This window comes from Amblyomma maculatum, chromosome 5, assembly GCF_055883805.1.
Source record: "Amblyomma maculatum isolate TAMU_Amacu chromosome 5, ASM5588380v1, whole genome shotgun sequence".
In the NCBI taxonomy this organism is placed as follows: domain Eukaryota; kingdom Metazoa; phylum Arthropoda; class Arachnida; order Ixodida; family Ixodidae; genus Amblyomma; species Amblyomma maculatum.
The window spans coordinates 9,170,775-9,187,732 of NC_139348.1; the positions used below are offsets into that span (position 1 = coordinate 9,170,775).

Below are 16,958 nucleotides of genomic sequence, written 5' to 3' on the forward strand. Positions count from 1 at the left end.
ACTCCACCCATGACCGAAGAAATGCTTTTGCCTTAGAAAAATTCGGTGTTTTGTTTTGTGCCCAGGAACGACTTCAAATCTGCTGGAGTCATCAGCTTGATTTATGACCATGAACTGCACAGATTCATTAGAGGGAAATCGCAGTGCATGAATTATATTTGTGAAAAGGCAGTCTCATTATCATCCACCATACCAAGGAGAGGAAACCTTCTTAGCAACATTGTAGCTGAAGACAAAATGCCAAGAGATTGCGGCACTACGTAATGCGAAATTGGAGCACACTTCTCCAGGTATTTAGTTTTAAAATAGTACAGTCTGAGCTAACTTTCTATTGTTCCTTATAGCCAAATTCAACTGGCACTCAATCCTTTTTCGTTGCATTGCTGATGCTTCGTTTGCTATTCTTGTTGCCACGTTCATCCGCGCATTCTACTGCTACCGTGAACTGCCATAGCGAGCCTGCGCTGCAGTGTTCCGCGTACCACAGCGAGTGGCCGATTTCTGGGCAGAGCTACCTTAGATGTAGGCGCATCAAGTCATAGCGACGACGAATGCTGTGATGAAAAGTTTGCTCTTTATTCGTTTCTTCATTCCTGGGACTCAATGACTGCGATATATTGTTTTGCTTCTCGTTTGTGGGCTGCTTTATTACGCTTCATAAAAATACTTATCTTGTCGTACCAGAAAGAGCGTCTTGATTTCTTTAAGTTAAGAAGGCGGTGTGAAGCACTCGTGCTGTTCATTTCTTCTTGTGTCCTGTCTTGCTCTGCGCTACAAACTCGCTGTGTGAAGGAAGCCTGTTCTTAGTGGTGCTTAGCACGAAAGTTCCGCTCGAGCATGAGATGCTGGAGTGCGGCTAGTGCGCTTGCGTGAGCCAGTGCGAAATGTACGGATGAAGTCGCAATAAAAAAGAGGTTGAAAGGCTGACGTATGCGCACATGAAATTCTAGTAAGAATGTTGAGGCCCACCGAGGAAGACCTATGCGAATACATAGCATGTATAAACGCTAAGAGTATACTGCAGAAACGGCATGCGTTGAAAATTCTTCCTGCAGTAAACTGTTCGCAATTAAGCTAGCTTGAAAATTTTGGAGACGCGCTGTAATTGAGCATTGGTTGAAAACAACTGGCAGATTAGCTCATTGTTTGTTTCGAATAAAAGGTATACTGCTTCACTAAAAGGGAATTTAAATTACTTTGATGTTTGAATGTGATTGCGTACGCACCGTTAAAAGAGAGATTTAGCTTACCGGAGACGTATTACGTCTCCCGGAGACGTACAGACGTAGACGTATCGGACGCCTACTGCGCATGCGTGAAAATTGATGTAGACGTATTCGGCTGACACCGGGCAAAACACGTTTTAGCTGTACGTATCGCCCATACGTAAGACGTATCGCTAGACGTACATGCAGATGATGATGATGCTATCCAGTAAAAAAAGATAGAAGCAATTTGTAATAAATGCTTCAAATAATGTCACAAAAATGTCACATGCAGATCCCCCGAAGTCATGATGTTGACGTGTTAGCTGTGTTTCGAATAATTATTAATTTGAGCTCACTTTTAACCACTTTGCCACCTGCAGCAAGCCTGAACAATCCAAGCCTAGTTGCATTAAATCCGTTTGTTTTGGTGCTCGCATGGAGGAAGGAAACAACTGCTCGTGTTTGCTGGTGTTCGGTCGTGTGCTAGAATTTGCTCGTGCTATCGGTGCAACCTGCCCACGTTACGTTACATCATGCCGACAGCATCCTTCACCCTTCACGACAGGCAGCTTTTTTGAGCACCCTATCATGGGATGAATTTGAAGACATGCATCGATTTCAACGGGAGCGCGATATTCCAAAGCCTCGAAGGAACTTACGTGAGCGTGGTACCCTTCAACATCGGCGCCAACAACAACATAGTGTTCAACAGGATTTTTAGATTCTAGAAAGAGGATTTCGGAGAGCTGCAGTTAGCCCTCCTAATTTCAAATGAGGTCATCAGTGCGCAGCGTGTCAGGGTCTCCGGCTCCGAGGCACCTTGGCACAGCTCGATTTTTACTTCGGTCATCTACTCTACGATATGACAAGTGGCTTGATCTGCAAGCTCTTCAGCGATTCTCCGAGGTAAGTAGCGCATGGTGTGGTGGCTGTGGTGGCTTGACGGTTACAAGCCAAATTATTGATAGCAGTGCTTTCTGTGTCAAATAAATATGCCCGCCGAAACATGTAAAGCAAAGCTGACTGGCTGTGGCGTTTCAGTAGTCATCTTTGAATGCGAATTAGCGCTAATCCTGAGGTTCAGAGCTTATCAAAACAGTCTAACACTTGTGCGGCCGCTTATAGCGCTTTCAAATTAAAAAAAAAAAAAAAAAAGAAAAGGCCGGAGCGGATTTAAAGCGATAAATTCCTTGTGAGAAGCGGGGCGGGATGTCGTATCATCCCGCGTGCACACTGCTACGCACTCTCGCGCTACTCATTGCACATCATCCCCATCAGCTTCCATGTGTGCATGAACGCTACCAAGCCTTCTACTCGATATAACTACGTCAAAACCCTACCATTTTGTAGTCAAAAGGCACCAGCGCTCATGCTCCGAGGGATGATGGCATGGGACCGATGCTCTCTGGCGCGTAACGACGTTGTGTCGTTTCTAGCAGGCGAGCAGTTTTGGCAACTGTAAAACATAATATACATTAACGATTGCAGTTGACTCTTGCCCAGTCACCGAACGTCTGCTGTAATCATTGATTTTTTTTTTTTTTTTTTTACGTCAATTAACTTAGGCACACTTGTGCAAAGGCATATATATATATATACCCCTGCTCTCCAACTCGGTTGTAGAGCTTTGGGAAGGTGCTCTCTTGTCGACATCGAATTTAGTGAAACTGTTTAACGTCCCGAATGCAACCAGTGCTATGCTGCTTTTCGATCTTGCCTACTAGCACAGCATAAGGTCATCAACATAAACACTAGCGCACTTACAAGTCAATATTTTTTTTTTATTAAATTAGGGAAGTCCACGGAAACACAAACTGAGAAATACGCAAAAGGTTGTTATCAGCACAAGTTATTTTTTAATTTGCTTCATGTATTAGAAATACTCAACACAGAAATTTCATAAAATTTTATGCAATAATTTAAAAAATGTAAGCAATTTTGGATTTGGCCCTTATCGATATGAAAATCTATATTTGACCCTACTTTGACTGAAGGAAATTTTTTTCAGAGTCGTTTCTAGTCTCTTTGTGAAAATAATACCTGTAAACGATCATACTGTGAATACAGCTGATGAAGAGTTGTAATATTCATTGTCACACAATCAGCAGCACTGATTTGCTCTAAAGTGAGCAAATAAATGCTTAGTGGGCTTCTGCTTCAAGCAAAGATGTGAGGCTATTTTCTGTTGGTAGAAATTAGTTGGAATGTGTTTAATGAAGAGCTATTTTCATTCAGTGCACCATTGTATTGCCGGGGAATGGTAGATGCACATAGGATGCAAAGCGACAAGACAGCGGCAAATATTGTCGTTTCTTGCCAGTTTCGGCTATTTGCTTATGTTGCTAAATGCAGAAAGCCGCTGCCAACAGGCTAAACTGAATGTAGTCTTTTATAAGTTATTTTGCTAGCTTTATGCACAAACTGCTTCGTCTGCTGCAGGCCTATGTTCCCAGTGTTTTTATCTTCTGGCTTCAGATTTTCCTGTGATCTCTTCGTATCCTAGACAGTGATAAGGAAGTAGCTATGGAGAAGCAATAATTGAATTTACACTCGCAGTAGTCCACCCTATCGTGCTAAAGCTGAGAAAGAAAGCTGTCAAGAATAAAATAGATTTGGCTCATTTCCATCTGCACATCAGCAGAATCTGGCTCATTTTTGATTTGGCACATGATTTCTGTGAAATTTCTGGTCTTTATTTACATCCTTACTGTCTCAAACCGTTTGCAAAAGTGAGATGTATATATGATCTTTCAATTACAAAAAAAAATAAATAAAATAACCTAGTGTAGGTTTCTGAATTTCGCTTGCTTTGAAAAAAAAAATCAAGTGTCGATGATAGTGTTGAAAAAATCCGGGAGCACTGCGGAATCTACACTGCAGAAATGTGAAAATCTAAGCGTTGCTGGTGCACACGGTGCATCACGTTTGCTCTCATCATTATGAATTAAATGCACCGTCATTATCATTGCTAATGTCATCACTGATAATTCCAACTTCATTGTCATCACTACTATCATCCTTACAGTAGACAAGGAGAATTTTGATGTGTGTTTCAAGATCCCGAACGTTGCACAGTTGGCTAAAGCGCTCGGATGGGGATGCGAGGGATAGAGGTTCGGCTCCCAGCGGAAACAGGATTTTAATTTTTTCTGATGGCATCATCATGACGTCATTTGTTTGACAGCTATAGTGTGACCAAACAAACGAATGCCGACAGTATGAGCCATTAAAGATTTTCACCTTAAAATTGATGGGCCTGTACGAGGTAACGCTAGTGAACTCTTCCAAAAGCAATGCAATAAGTATTATGCTACGGCACAGTAAAGAAGGTGCACACTGAAAGATTATTTTCTCATGACCACTTTATAAGGGCTCTATAAGCGATCGTTGCTTGCAGCCGCTCCAATTTTTCCTCCTCAGGCGGTGCTTGCAAAGGAAGGCCCCCATGCTCAACTGCTGGGGTTTCATCATGGCACAGCAAGGCAAATTTGTCGACCGTCTGTGGTTCAGAAGGAGGACCTCTCTGGGCACAAGTGGAGCCTGTGCAGAAATATCAGGCACTAATGTGTACCAGTGCCATAGTCTGCCAGTGGGCCATTTAAAGGCAGACGTCACGATGCAGGTAAGCCTGTTCAGTCATGTCTTCATTGCAGTAACTAGCTGTAATATGTTTTTCATATTCAGGGGAGTGAATTTCCAAATTAAAGCCTAACATCTCTGCTGCGAAAATTCCACAAGTACTTTTATATTTTTTGAGTTGGTTTTTGGGAAAGGGTACTCAATGACTCACCTCATGAAAAACAGCATTTCATCTGTAAAGAAACGTGGCACTTAAGTATGTGATGCAAGATTGTGTTAGCATGTGGCATTTTATAAATTTGTAGGAAAAAATTGTATCTAAAAACTTGCAACTGTAATTACATCTCATTATACAAAAAGAAGAGGCACCTGTGTAGACCCGCATTGGTTATATTTTTAATTCTTGCTATCTTTTAGGGATCCTCAAGGAGACGGTGCACTTTGAGAACCTGCAGAAGATCACCATGGGTCATAAATATGTGATCTATAGTGATGCAGCCTACCCCCGATGGCCTCTACTCTACAAGCTGTTTGGAGGTGCCGTACTGCAACCTCATCATGTTGCCTTCAACAAGGCAATTAGCAGTGTTAGGAAAGCTGTAGAGGGGGGTTTGGCAGCATAGCATGGGATTTTGCTTTTACTGACTATTTCAAGAACCAAACTTTGAGATGGTAACAGGTAGGGCGCATGTATAAAGTTGTGCAATGAACTGCCGAACATCTTTGTACAGCTGTCATGTGTCTATCTACTTTGTCTTGTGTCTGCCTCAGTTGGTCAATACCTTGTGCCTTTTCAGACATAAGTGTCGGCCTACGTCCTGCGGTCCAAAAATTTGGAACATCTTTTTTTTTTTTAGGCTGCCTTTTTCAGTAAAATATGGACAAGCATGGCAAGCAGTGACCTTCATAGTTGAGGCATTTGTCAACAGTCGCAGAATTCATCTCTGTATTCCTTACAGCAATAATTGCAGCATGCAGTGGTGCATATCTTGTAAATAGGGTAAGTGCACTAGGAAACTTGGACATCAGAAACAAGTGGACAGGAGGCTTGCAGACTCACAACTGGATTTTACTAAGTAACGATGACATATATAAAGTGCACAAAACCGCATGCTCAACGCTATACTTTTGCTTGCTGTATATATGTCCTCTTTCGGTTAGTAAAATACAGTTGTGAGCCTGTGTACGTCCATGTCCACTTCTGTTTCTGTTGTCCGTGTTTTCTAGAACAGTTACTCCATTTCCAAGATGAGCATCACTGCATGCAACAATGCTACCCAAAGATTTATGCTGTTCATTTGTTGACGCTGTTATGCCGAGATGCAGCTTTATGAATTTTTTTTTATGCGAGATGCAGCAATATTTATCTCGATTGATTGCAGCAGTGCATGACTACTTTCTCGTTGTTCTCGTCTCACAGTGTTCAACATGGCATGGTGTGTGCGTGGTGGCATTTAGGGTGGCGTGTGATAGTGTTCGTGTTCAAATGCAGGGGTTTTTGCCCGAGTGTTGTGTGCAGCGATATGACAGCTTCGGTTTGCCATCTCGCTACTTGGCGAACTGAATGGACGCGATGACTTTGGTTCGGCATTGTCTCCCATGCTCCTTTGACTGCGTGACTGTCTACCGGTGAACACCTGACAGCTGCGCTCCGGACCAACGGCTTCACTTGTTCCCAACGCTAACTTCGAACTGTTAGTGGCACGAGATGCTTGTGACCGCAAATATGTACTAGACCACCAGTCTGAACGCTGTACTTGAGTTGTGCTGCGTGGGCAGTCTCTAGTGTTTCACCCGAACGGTTGTGTGTGCATTTGTGTATTGTCTAGATTAAGGAAAGGTGGCATCTGAGTTATAAAAGTGTCTGTATGTGTGAAGTGCCATCTGCTTTGGCGAACCACCACAGCTTGTCTTTGTCAGGCTGTCTGACGGCTTCAGTGAGAACCTGTGCTACCAGATGCAAAAAGTGATGATGCCATTTTATGGTTTTTCACCATGCCGCTAATTCACAGCTCATATATTCATTGATCGCATGTGCTGCTAGAGTCATTATTCAGAGTTTTCTGTACACTACTGAATTAATTGTACTCTCATTGGGCGTCATGTTGTCATCATGCCCGAGACGCTTTGCATTGTAGCCCCATCCAGTAGTGCAGCCAGAGCTAGAGTTTTACCATAGTTGGCATCAACGAATGCCGCAGATGCCCTCTCCCTCTGTTTCCGCACTTTTTTTTTTTTTTTTTTTTATAAACTAAAGCCGCCTTTGAATCTCCTAGATTTTAACCTTGCAAAACTGTGTCTAGGCAGGCCAAAGCTATCACGCATATATTTCTTTTCTTTTTTTTGCAGCTGTGGGTTTCGTGGACCCTGAAAATCATTTCGTGAGCCCTTATTTGAGAAACACTGACCTATGATATGCTTTTAGCAATTACCACTATGTGACGGGACATTTTGAATTTCTTTTGGTGAAGTGGTGACCACAGGCCACTAACAGTGTTTTCAACATTGTAGCTGAGGCTCACTTGAGAGAGGTTGTGCACATATTTTTTTTTTTCGAGTCATTGCATATGTTTACAATTCTAACAATTGAAATATTTCTTAAAATATGCAATTTAAAATTAGTGTAATGCCCTTTGCAGATAATTTTAGACCTGTATTTGCGAAACTGTAGCCTTAGCTACTTATGCACCATAAAATGCAAGAACAGAAACACACTGACAGCATTTGTGTTGCAAAAATGTATTTGGGATTTATTTGGCAAAGTGAACATGGTCGAGAGAGTTTCGGAGAAAATAAACTGGTGCTATCTGCAATGTGATATAGTGCCAACATAAATAACTTTCATTCTTTCATCAGCGCAATCAGCATCTTGTCAACTGATTGCCAAGATTTCACCAGCTGATCTTCACACGTCCATCTTCACATGGGGCAGTGTTCTTCACCATGTGCTGCATAAAAAATCCGTGTTGTATTCTTTTACCTTCCTGGAATGAAAAGGTGCAGTGTTCACAGAAATTACTGTAAAATTAAAGCTGTTATGAGAAAGCTGGAGGTTGTTTAATATTGCTCTCCAGCTGGTATTGCAGTGAATAACTACGCACATGATTATTCATGAAATGTCTGGGCATATGGCATACCCCTATATCATGGCACAGAAGTGCAGCAGTCTCCTCTTGTGAATGCACCTATCGGGGGTGGAATTGCCGCTCCATTTGCTCCATTCTGCTCCCGTACATATATAGGGTGGATCTGGTAAATATGATATGAGCGTGTCCAGAAATCTAAAATATAAATCGAGAGACAAAAAATAATTTTGGGAAACTACTGTCGAGCTCACGCCCTGAAACTCTGCTAGGTCTAATCCGACTAGCTGACGTCGCCCATGTCCAAGGACTCCAGGCCGTCATCTTTGCGGATAAGTTGACACCTATCTTGCGCCTGTTGGATATTTATTAGTTTTGCCACCACCACATGCAGATGACTGTTCTATTATGACCGGCACAGATGCAGACACGTTGACAAAGCAAAGCCTTCCTGTTAACATTATTGTTGTGGCTTCAATCAAACAAACTTAATATAAATTGTTCAAAGACAACGCTAATTATTTTCCCAGAAAGAAATTTTCTTTTTAATCGTGCTGTCAGCAATGAGAGTCGGAACATTACAATTGTAGGCTCGCAGAGAATACTAAGTGTCACGTTCAACAGCAATCTATACTAGGACTTGCCTGTTGCTGGCATATGCAAAAGATTTTCCATGGTATTTGATGTTATTTTATGTCAGTGAACGCTCCTTCTGATGCACATTGAAAACAAATTGAATCATTTTTTCACATCAACCAATGCATTAAGACCACAGTGGAGGGTGGAGTAAACAATAATATAATTTTGCCATCCTTTTCTTGAGGATAAATAAAATTCACCAAATGGGTAATTGCGGTAGAAATGTCTCTATAAAATATTACTTCTGAGCTTTTGCGTTGATTATGCACATTATGCTCTTAGGTCATGGTCAATGACCTAAGAGCTAGAAATGCATCACGCGTCCAGGCAAACATCACACAAAAGTGTGAAGCCGCAAAAAGAAAAAGCATGTGGGAACTTCCCACGCTTTGCCCGATGATGAATACATTCTGGAGAGGGATGCCTGAGGGCACACCGCACAGGAAGATACGGTGGCTGTTTGGGAGAAGGGACATGGCCATAAAACCATTACACTGATCCATTAGGAGTTGAGTTCTACAGATGCTGTTTTGATTCGCTGTATGTGACATCAGACATGCCCTGTGTTTTTCTGGCAGACAGACTCCTTGTTCGACTATTGCAACGCTATCGAAGTGAAAATGGAAGTTTCTATGTCTCCTCGCTTGTTCCCAAGGTATGACTGCAGGAACATTGCTTACCAATACTGTTTGATTGACTGGCTGATTGACCCAGAGAGATGTGCCATGTTTTATTGGCCAAAGTTCTGTGAGAGGGCTGGATTGATTGTTTAAAGGCTTCTTGTGGAGTAAAAAAATACCGGCCCTGGGCAAGAGGCTCAATAGTCTATCATTGCTATGAACTTGCTTTTGACCTTTTGCTGTTAAGACCTTTGAAGTATGTACATAAGTCTGCAGAAGTGCAATCAAATTTCATTGCTTTTGTTCTCTCATCTTCGAAACGTCATTCTTCTCTCAAACCGAAGACTCAGTCATGCCACCAAATGGAGTGTAGGTTCAAAACAGTGAGACAAGCATAACAATACACAAAGTATTGCGATGGTCTCGTGAGTGTGCACCATGAACATGAAAATTTGTGAATAATTTGTTTTCCTACTCATTTATTTCATTTACCGCTGCTTTCATAGGCCATTGCATTTTGTATAATGCACTGTTGCTGCTGCTGGTCCTTGCATAGTTTTGGCATGAATGCAAAAGCTAACAACTAGGTTCTAGTGCAGTTGTACTAAGCAGTCTTGAGTTTTAAACTATAGTAAGTTGCTAAGGCATTGAGATAAATAAAACTTTTTACAAATTGGTGCTGCTCTAAATAACGTAAATATGTCCTCACCCCTCAGGGGCACTGACTGCAGGCTTGGTGTTGACGGCAGCGGCTCCACACTGTGCAGACTTGTGGCTGTGCCATGGAAGCAAACAAACAAATGAAAGAAATAATTATTTCTGCAGCCATGAGATCTTGGGCTGTTTTCCGGCGCATAACAACATGCACGAGCTTACTTTAGCACTCTGGCTAGACCTTGTACACAGCAGTAAGAGAATCAAGACTGAACATTGCAGTGCTTTGTAAATAGCTGTAACATGTTCAACAAGAACATTGAAGAAAGTAATATAAGAAGTGTTGTCGCTTACTATTCCGGGAGTTGTCATGATTGCTTTCATCATCATGAGTCTCTCTGGGCACCATGTCATTCAGGCACTTGCAGGCTCATTTTCATCTGAAAGGGAATAACCATATGAGACACAGATGATTGGTAATTAACTTGCCAACATAATACAGGATCTAATTGTGCAGCTGAAAGTTGCGCCAGGACACTAGAAAAGTGCCACGACGCAGACACTGTTGCCTTCATTCAATGCAATGGTCCTTAACAAGGATCCTTTTTTAAGTTTCAGGTGTTTTTATAACACAATGAGCAAACCAGTTCAGCCTCTGCGACTTGTAAATGCTAATAGGACTTCCAGTGCCTGAATGTTTTGTCCAACAGCATAAAATATTGGCGCACTTCATTTCACGTGCTGACACAGGGACACAAGTTCATAAGCTTGGGGGAAAAAAAATAATAAAATAAATGACCTCTTGCAATATTTGGCTTTGGCACTGCATTCAGCATGTGCTGTTAGCTAATGGTGCCAGACAATTGTCTGAGAAGATAAAGTAAATCATCTTGCAAACAATTTTCATTTATTGTGGCTCCTGGTGGCTGTGCACATTTACATGCACATGTAAACAAAAGCAGCTACACGACGTGTATTATATTATGCAACTCGAGCCATGCTTAGCAAAAATGCTGAAATATCATGTATCTAATTCGCACAACGTAAGTGGCTTTTTACTTTGCGCTGCTATTCCCCAGCAATCGACTAGGCGGTGTTCAGACGGGCGGGCCGTATGTATCGTGGGAAAAAGCATCATCCACCACCACTCCTACTCGGAGCGCACGCGATCGGCAGGCGCCGAGTCACTGCCATTCCGAGCTACCCGAAAGTGCCGTTTTCGTCACATATGATAACTAACTGTTCCGCTCGGACAGTCCGCTGTCCAGTCCGATCGTCTGAACAGAGAAGGTAGTGAGTAGTGACTTACCAGAATCATTTTTTTTTTTTTTCTGACACTGGATGGCTTGCAAAGGCCTTTGCGAACGCCTTCATTGCGCAGCGGAGCGAGCGCTCGTTCGCCGTCGGCGGATCCCTAGAAATCGTTGCAACTTCTTTCGACGGCGCCTTCTCCCTGCGCTGTACTGTGTATGCACAGGATGGTGGCGATCTCGAGCTACTTGCTGGTCGTCCGCCGCACTGAAACGCTTGCGCATGATGTTTTCTTGGCACGGCCGGGGCAAGGGTTTACAGCATTTGATGACGCCAATGTGAAAACGGGAGAACTATGTGGCCCGTTGCGCACAGCAGCACTCTACAAGCACTCGTAGCACCATCCCATCGGCGCTTGGCTTAGCTTGGCGGCTTGGCTCCATGGCTGCTGAAATCTCGTGAGATCTCGCGAGATTACGGCAAGCTGGACGTCACGCGGCATACGTCTCCGGAGTACGTCTCCAGCGCCTGTACGTATCGGCAGTTTTCACGCATGCGCAGTAGGCGTCCGATACGTCTACGTCTGTACGTCTCCGGGAGACGTAATACGTCTCCGGTAAGCTAAATCTCTCTAAAAACGTTCGCGCATTACTTGCATCTGTATACGTAAGAACGAATCTCTGGAGATTCAACTGATTTTCACCAGACAAAATCCGCCTGTCGTACAGCTCGTGATGTGGGCTAGCTTCTTCAGAACGAACGGCTGATTTAAAACAGGCATGCTGCTAAGCGATGCATCTCCGTGTCTTTTCCTTGTTTTAATTCTGCAAAGTTTCATATTCCGATTTTTTTTTTGGTCACAGCGGGAACACGGAGCGGTGCGGCGTAGGTTAATGCATTTCGCACAAACCGTACCGTTAGAAGAAGCCTGCCGCAGATGTCATCCTGTTTATGAACCATGCATAGCAGCTTTGTTTTTTTCTTTTGCGTGCATCTGAGCTGATTGTAACCCTATCTATAGAAGCAATTCATTGTCGCCCTTTACATATAGAGAGCGCGAACGGAGGAAGATAATAAGATTATTATTTGTGGTAACCCCATTGTAGGTCATTTACCGATTTCGGCTACGTCACTGCTTAAAGTGACACCGAAGCGATTCTTCCAGATGAGCAATTAATTCGCGGCATATCTATGGAATTATAATCGCGCGCTATTGTAAACAGGCAAGTGTGCAAACGCGACTGTAAACTAATATCACAGGACTAATTCCGATAAAGATCAACTACAAAACACTAAAAAAATGTCTTATCCCTATGCGTTTACATTGGCATCGTAGACTGTTGGTCTACGGATCAAGACTGTTAGCTCCTTTAAACCCTGTAATAACGATCCCCTCATTTCCCTTTCAATTATCTGCATAATAGCTTGCGAGGGTCTCGGTTTTGACAATCTGGAGGTCGAAAAGGTAGCGTAAGTGGGCTCTTTCACAGCTGCCGCCTTCCCTAATGATCACGTGCTATAAGATGAGCCACGTCCGCCGCTAGGGACAAGGGTGGCGCTGGGGAACGCTCACAGGATCAGCTACATAAACATGCAAGGAGGTAGAAAAAGAGCGAAATGGCTAGAGATAGAAGAGCAGATGAAGGATGGCAAAATATGTGTGTACGCTCTATGCGAGACTCATCTCAGGGATCTAGAAAATCCGCCGTTTATAGAAGGCTACGTCTGGGAAGGGTGCAACAGAACGAGAACGGAAAAAAAAGGTGGAGGGGTAGGTATGTTGATACATCAGGGAACAAATTGGCAAAAAATAAAGTCATCTTGTAAAGAACATATCTGGGTATCAGGGACAATTGCCGGCATCAGGACATGGACAGGGGTAGTTTATTTAGAATACACCAATGCAGGCAAGAAAATAAGGACCTCGTTGAATTTCTCAGTGACAATATAAGCCAGTTTGGAGACGGGGCGATATTATTCTGCTAGGGGACATGAACGGCCACATCGACGATCTGGATGGATACACAGATTGTAACAGGAAGCTAATGCCAGATTTCTCTGAGCGACACGACCTAATTATAGTAAATAGAGAAACAAAATGCGAAGGACAAATCACGTGGGAATTCTGCAACAGGCAGACCACCATTGACTACTGTCTAATGTCGCAGAGAATTTATAGCAAGGTCACAAAAACGGAAATAGACCAAGAAGGGGAGTGTAGTCTAGGAAGTGATCATAAACCCTGCCTCTTGTTACACGGGCAGGGTTAACCGCGGTTATGCTAACCGGGGTTACGTGAAGCCGTGGTTAATCCATGTTACATGGCGGACCAAACCATGGTTACACCCTTAACCGCGGTTATCGCAAACCGAGCTTGGCGACCTCGGTTTGTGTCGGTAACCGAGGTTATGGCGGCGTCTGTGCACGGAGGCTGCTCGTCGGCGCCCGATTGCGCGACGCGTACGAGCGGGTCTGCTTCTACTCATTTGCCTACTATATCACGTTTAAAGACAGGCGTATAGAATGGCCGTTGCCTACCGTGCCACCCGAAGTCATCGGTTACGGCCGACAGCGCAGCGACACCGTACTGAAGCTCCGTCCTGTCTCATGCAGAATCGTTTTCGGGGCTTGTCGCTGAGCGAAACATAATATATATATACATGAAGGGAAGAAGCCAACAGTCAGCGAGGCCAAGGAAAGCGTTGGTGATGGTACTTTATGTCTCTTTTTTTTAATGTTTACTTGGATAACCACAGAAATTAGTAATGTAATCTGTTTAGGGGAAAGATTAATAAACACAAAGCAGAAGAAAAAACAACGTGCCGATGGCGGGAACCGAGCCCACGACCTCCGAATATCGCGTCTCGTGCTCTTCCAACAGAGCTTGATCGGCCGCTGTTCCCCCTGCTACTTGCTTGGGTATTTATGTTGTCTGTATACGAACCTTGAGAGTGTTCACTACCCCCACCCTCAGCCATACCAGCGGACGTGGAATGTCCTTTGTTACCACCAGCGTCACGTAGAACGTGATCAAGAGCGAGGGCGAAAGCTGTGCTAGAACCCTCTTACGCTACCTATGGCTTCAAGACTGCCAGAACCGAGACCCCCGTAAGCTACAAGCAGATCAATTAAGGGGAAATGAGGGTGCTCGTTATGATACATGAAGGAAAGAAGCCAACAGTCGGCGAGGCCAAGGAAAGCGTTGGGGATTGTACATTATGTCTCTTTTTTTTTTAATGTTTACTTGGATAACCACAGAAATTAGTAATGTAATCTATTTAGGGGAAATATAATTGAACACAAAGTAGAAGAAAAAAAAAGAGACATTAAGTACCATATCCCCAACGCTTTCCTTGGCCTTGCCGACTATATATATGCGCGGCCTTACCTGTATCTTGCAAGTGCACAAGTTCGCAACGCTTGAAGCATTGGCTGCTGCGAGCAGGCCGAGTTTTACCGCGGCGGTGGAGCGCGCTAGCGCGGCGAACGACGGCGCCGTGCGTAACCCCCTAGTCGTAGCTAGGGCTAATTTGTTTCGCTTCGAAGCCGCGGCGGTCGGCGCTTTGGAATTCATCGACGCTTTCGTAAATGGTCTACTCACAAAACTAACTTTTTGTGAATCCTATTCTGCATAGTAAAAGAACGATATGATTAACTTTGGCGACGCATTAACTGCAAAGCTAGCACAAGCATAGCGGTTGAGCCCAATGCACGGGCGGCAGCTATAGCTTGAGCAAAAACTTGCTTGTGTCGCGGTTATCGTTCTTACCAGCAATTTGCCGCTGGTCAACCATTATCAAGAGTGATTCACTCTTGATATTCTGCGCAGTGTTACAGACATCAACAAATTTTGGTCGCTTTATTTCTGACATCGGCGCTAGCGATACGCCGTGTCGTTCGCGTACGGCTTGCGGGAGGAGGGGCCACCGCCGCGGCGGTGTTTACGGCGGTCGAGGAGGTGCTGCCATCGTGCGGTGCTTGACCGCGATGTTCACGCCTCGTCGGACGACACTCCGGGCACCATATATAAATAGGATGTTTGTAAATGCAGCTTCGTTCCGCCGATCGCCGTAATGGGCAAGGGCCGCCATAACCGAGAACGGCGGTGAGCTGTGTAACAGCAGCGAACCGCGATTGGCGGTTAACCGTGGTTAAGTTCAGTAACCGCGGTTAAGCATAACCGTGGTTAAGATGGCCGTGTAACTAGGGTATTAGTCCTCAGATGGGGCCCTTGATGAAAAGAGAAATGGAACTTAGGCAAAAAGTAAACGCAAAATTAAACGGCGATCAAATAGCGCAGATAGCAGCAGACATAGAGGAAGCAATAGAGAAAAGCTCCATGGAAGACAGGGATTATGAACAGGTAGAACAACTCATAAGGAGGAAAATTAGGGAGGTTTAAGTAGCAAACTGCTGGAATAGAAAGAGGAAGCCACGGAGCTGGTGGATTAAAGAAATCAGGGAAGCTATTGAATAACGACGGACCGCTTCAAGGGAGCACCGAGAGGCAAAGAAAGTACAGGTATCTAGGGAGGAAATCGACCAAAAATGGGAATCATACCGACAAAAAAAAAAGACAATGTACAGGCTCTCGTCCAAAGTAAAATAAAGAAGTCCACCCATCGCTGGAGGCTAACATGCACGATGCTACTAGAGGCGGACCAAGAAAAATCTGAAACCATATAAGCTGGCTAGGGAAAAAGAATCAAAGAAAGCACGATCGGATTCAAGTTAACAAGGGAAATTATTTAATAGGTGACAATGCAGTGAACTACATTACATAAGTTATAGCCGAGTCATTTAAGAGCGACGATAGGGCAATCTCCGCAAATCAGGAAGCAATACAAGATATCAGAATACAAAGCAGCCTAGAACTGACCAATCTAAACTGGAAAAAGGCAGAGAAAAAATATTCCTAAAAACACATCTACTGGAATAGATCGAATTCCGATCAAGCTGGTTAATGAACTTGGTCCAAGAAGTAAGGAAACGTTGTTAAAAGATTTGGAAACAGTCATAACGAATAAGCAAATTCCGGACAGCTGGCGGCAGAGTAAAATGAATTTGATTTATAAAGGGAAATGAGGAAGGATGCACAAAGCATCCTACAGGCCGATTACCATAACATCTGTTATGTACAGGTTGGCCATGCAAGCGGTGAAATTAAAGGTGCAAGCATGGGTAGAAAGTAACAAGATACTCAGGAAACTCCAGAACGGATTTAGAAATGGTAGGCGCTTAGATGATAGTCTGTTCGTGGTTACCCAATACAACGAAATATCTAGAGTAGAAAATAGACCTTTGTATTTGACCTTCCTGGACATAAACGGGGCGTACGACAACGTAAGCAGGGAACTCCTGTGGAACATATTAAAAGAAGAAGGTATCGGTTATGAGATAACAGAGTTTCTACAGGAAATATACCGGGATAACAGAGTAGAAATTACATGGGAAGGGATAAGAAGTACGGAGGATGTCAAAGTATGCAAAGGATTAGGACAAGGCTGTCCTCTATCACCGGTGCTGTTCATGCTTTATATGATAAACTTGGAACGGAGGATACAAGACAGTAACCGAGGCTTTAACCTGTCATATAGATTAGGTGGAAAGGCGGTAGAGCATCGCCTCCCCGGTTTGATGTATGCAGACGATATTGTGCTGCTAGCTGAGAGTCTGGAAGAATTGCAAACTCTAGTTAAGTATTGCGGAGACGAAGGGGACTCTCTAGGTTTCAGTTTCAGCGCAGTTAAGTTGGGGCTGATGATTTTCAACGGCTCAACTGATCAGGGTCTTAAAATTCAAGGCCATGTAATAGCTAGAGTAGCAGAATAAAAATATCTGGGGGTATGGGTAAACGAAGGATTGGCATACATTTGAAAGCATGAGCAATCAAAAAGGCAAAAAGGCGAAGAAATGCCGTGATA

At 43.7% G+C, this 16,958-nt stretch overlaps 2 protein-coding genes and 1 long non-coding RNA gene across 11 annotated transcripts in view; 1 reads left to right on the forward strand and 2 right to left on the reverse strand.

Moving 5' to 3' along the window:
• LOC146187733 (beta-hexosaminidase subunit alpha-like) overlaps window positions 1–16,958 on the reverse strand; it is a 709,199-nt gene that overhangs the window by 32,289 nt on the left and 659,952 nt on the right. Inside the window, exon 14 of one of the 6 annotated variants that reach the window (XM_084603515.1) lies at window positions 2,549–2,664. The exons of 4 other annotated variants lie outside the window; for them this stretch is intronic. In XM_084603515.1, the coding sequence (XP_084459641.1) occupies window positions 2,559–2,664 (106 nt within the window). In that variant the 3' untranslated portion in view covers window positions 2,549–2,558. Of the gene's footprint in view, window positions 1–2,548; window positions 2,665–16,958 lie in introns of those variants that run through there. One more of the 6 variants, XR_014707409.1, reaches the window with a different exon arrangement.
• Window positions 1,985–7,043, forward strand: LOC146187734 (uncharacterized). Its single transcript, XM_084603517.1, has 3 exons — window positions 1,985–2,114; window positions 4,629–4,830; window positions 5,205–7,043. The coding sequence occupies exons 1-3, from the start codon at window positions 2,071–2,073 to the stop codon at window positions 5,268–5,270; spliced, it is 312 nt and encodes a 103-aa protein (XP_084459643.1). The 5' UTR covers window positions 1,985–2,070; the 3' UTR covers window positions 5,271–7,043.
• On the reverse strand, window positions 7,452–12,554 carry LOC146187735 (uncharacterized). 4 transcript variants are annotated; one of them, XR_014707412.1, is made up of 4 exons: window positions 10,138–12,554; window positions 9,839–9,904; window positions 7,889–8,068; window positions 7,452–7,771 (listed from the first exon to the last, which is right to left on the reverse strand). It is a non-coding gene; the product is annotated as an uncharacterized LOC146187735 (long non-coding RNA). The 4 variants fall into 4 exon arrangements; XR_014707413.1 differs by having other exon boundaries at window positions 7,454–7,771; window positions 7,925–8,068; XR_014707411.1 differs by lacking the exon at window positions 7,889–8,068 and having other exon boundaries at window positions 7,457–7,771; window positions 10,138–12,547.

What these genes read in the sequence shown, in the direction of transcription:
- LOC146187734 (XM_084603517.1), top strand. Translation starts at nt 2,071, where the DNA reads ATGACAAGTGGCTTGATCTGCAAGCTCTTCAGCGATTCTCCGAG. An exon ending in CTCTTCAGCGATTCTCCGAG is followed by an intron (nt 2,115 to 4,628) that starts GTAAGTAGCGCA and finishes TTTCCTCCTCAG; the next exon opens with GCGGTGCTTGCAAAGGAAGG. An exon ending in AGGCAGACGTCACGATGCAG is followed by an intron (nt 4,831 to 5,204) that starts GTAAGCCTGTTC and finishes GCTATCTTTTAG; the next exon opens with GGATCCTCAAGGAGACGGTG.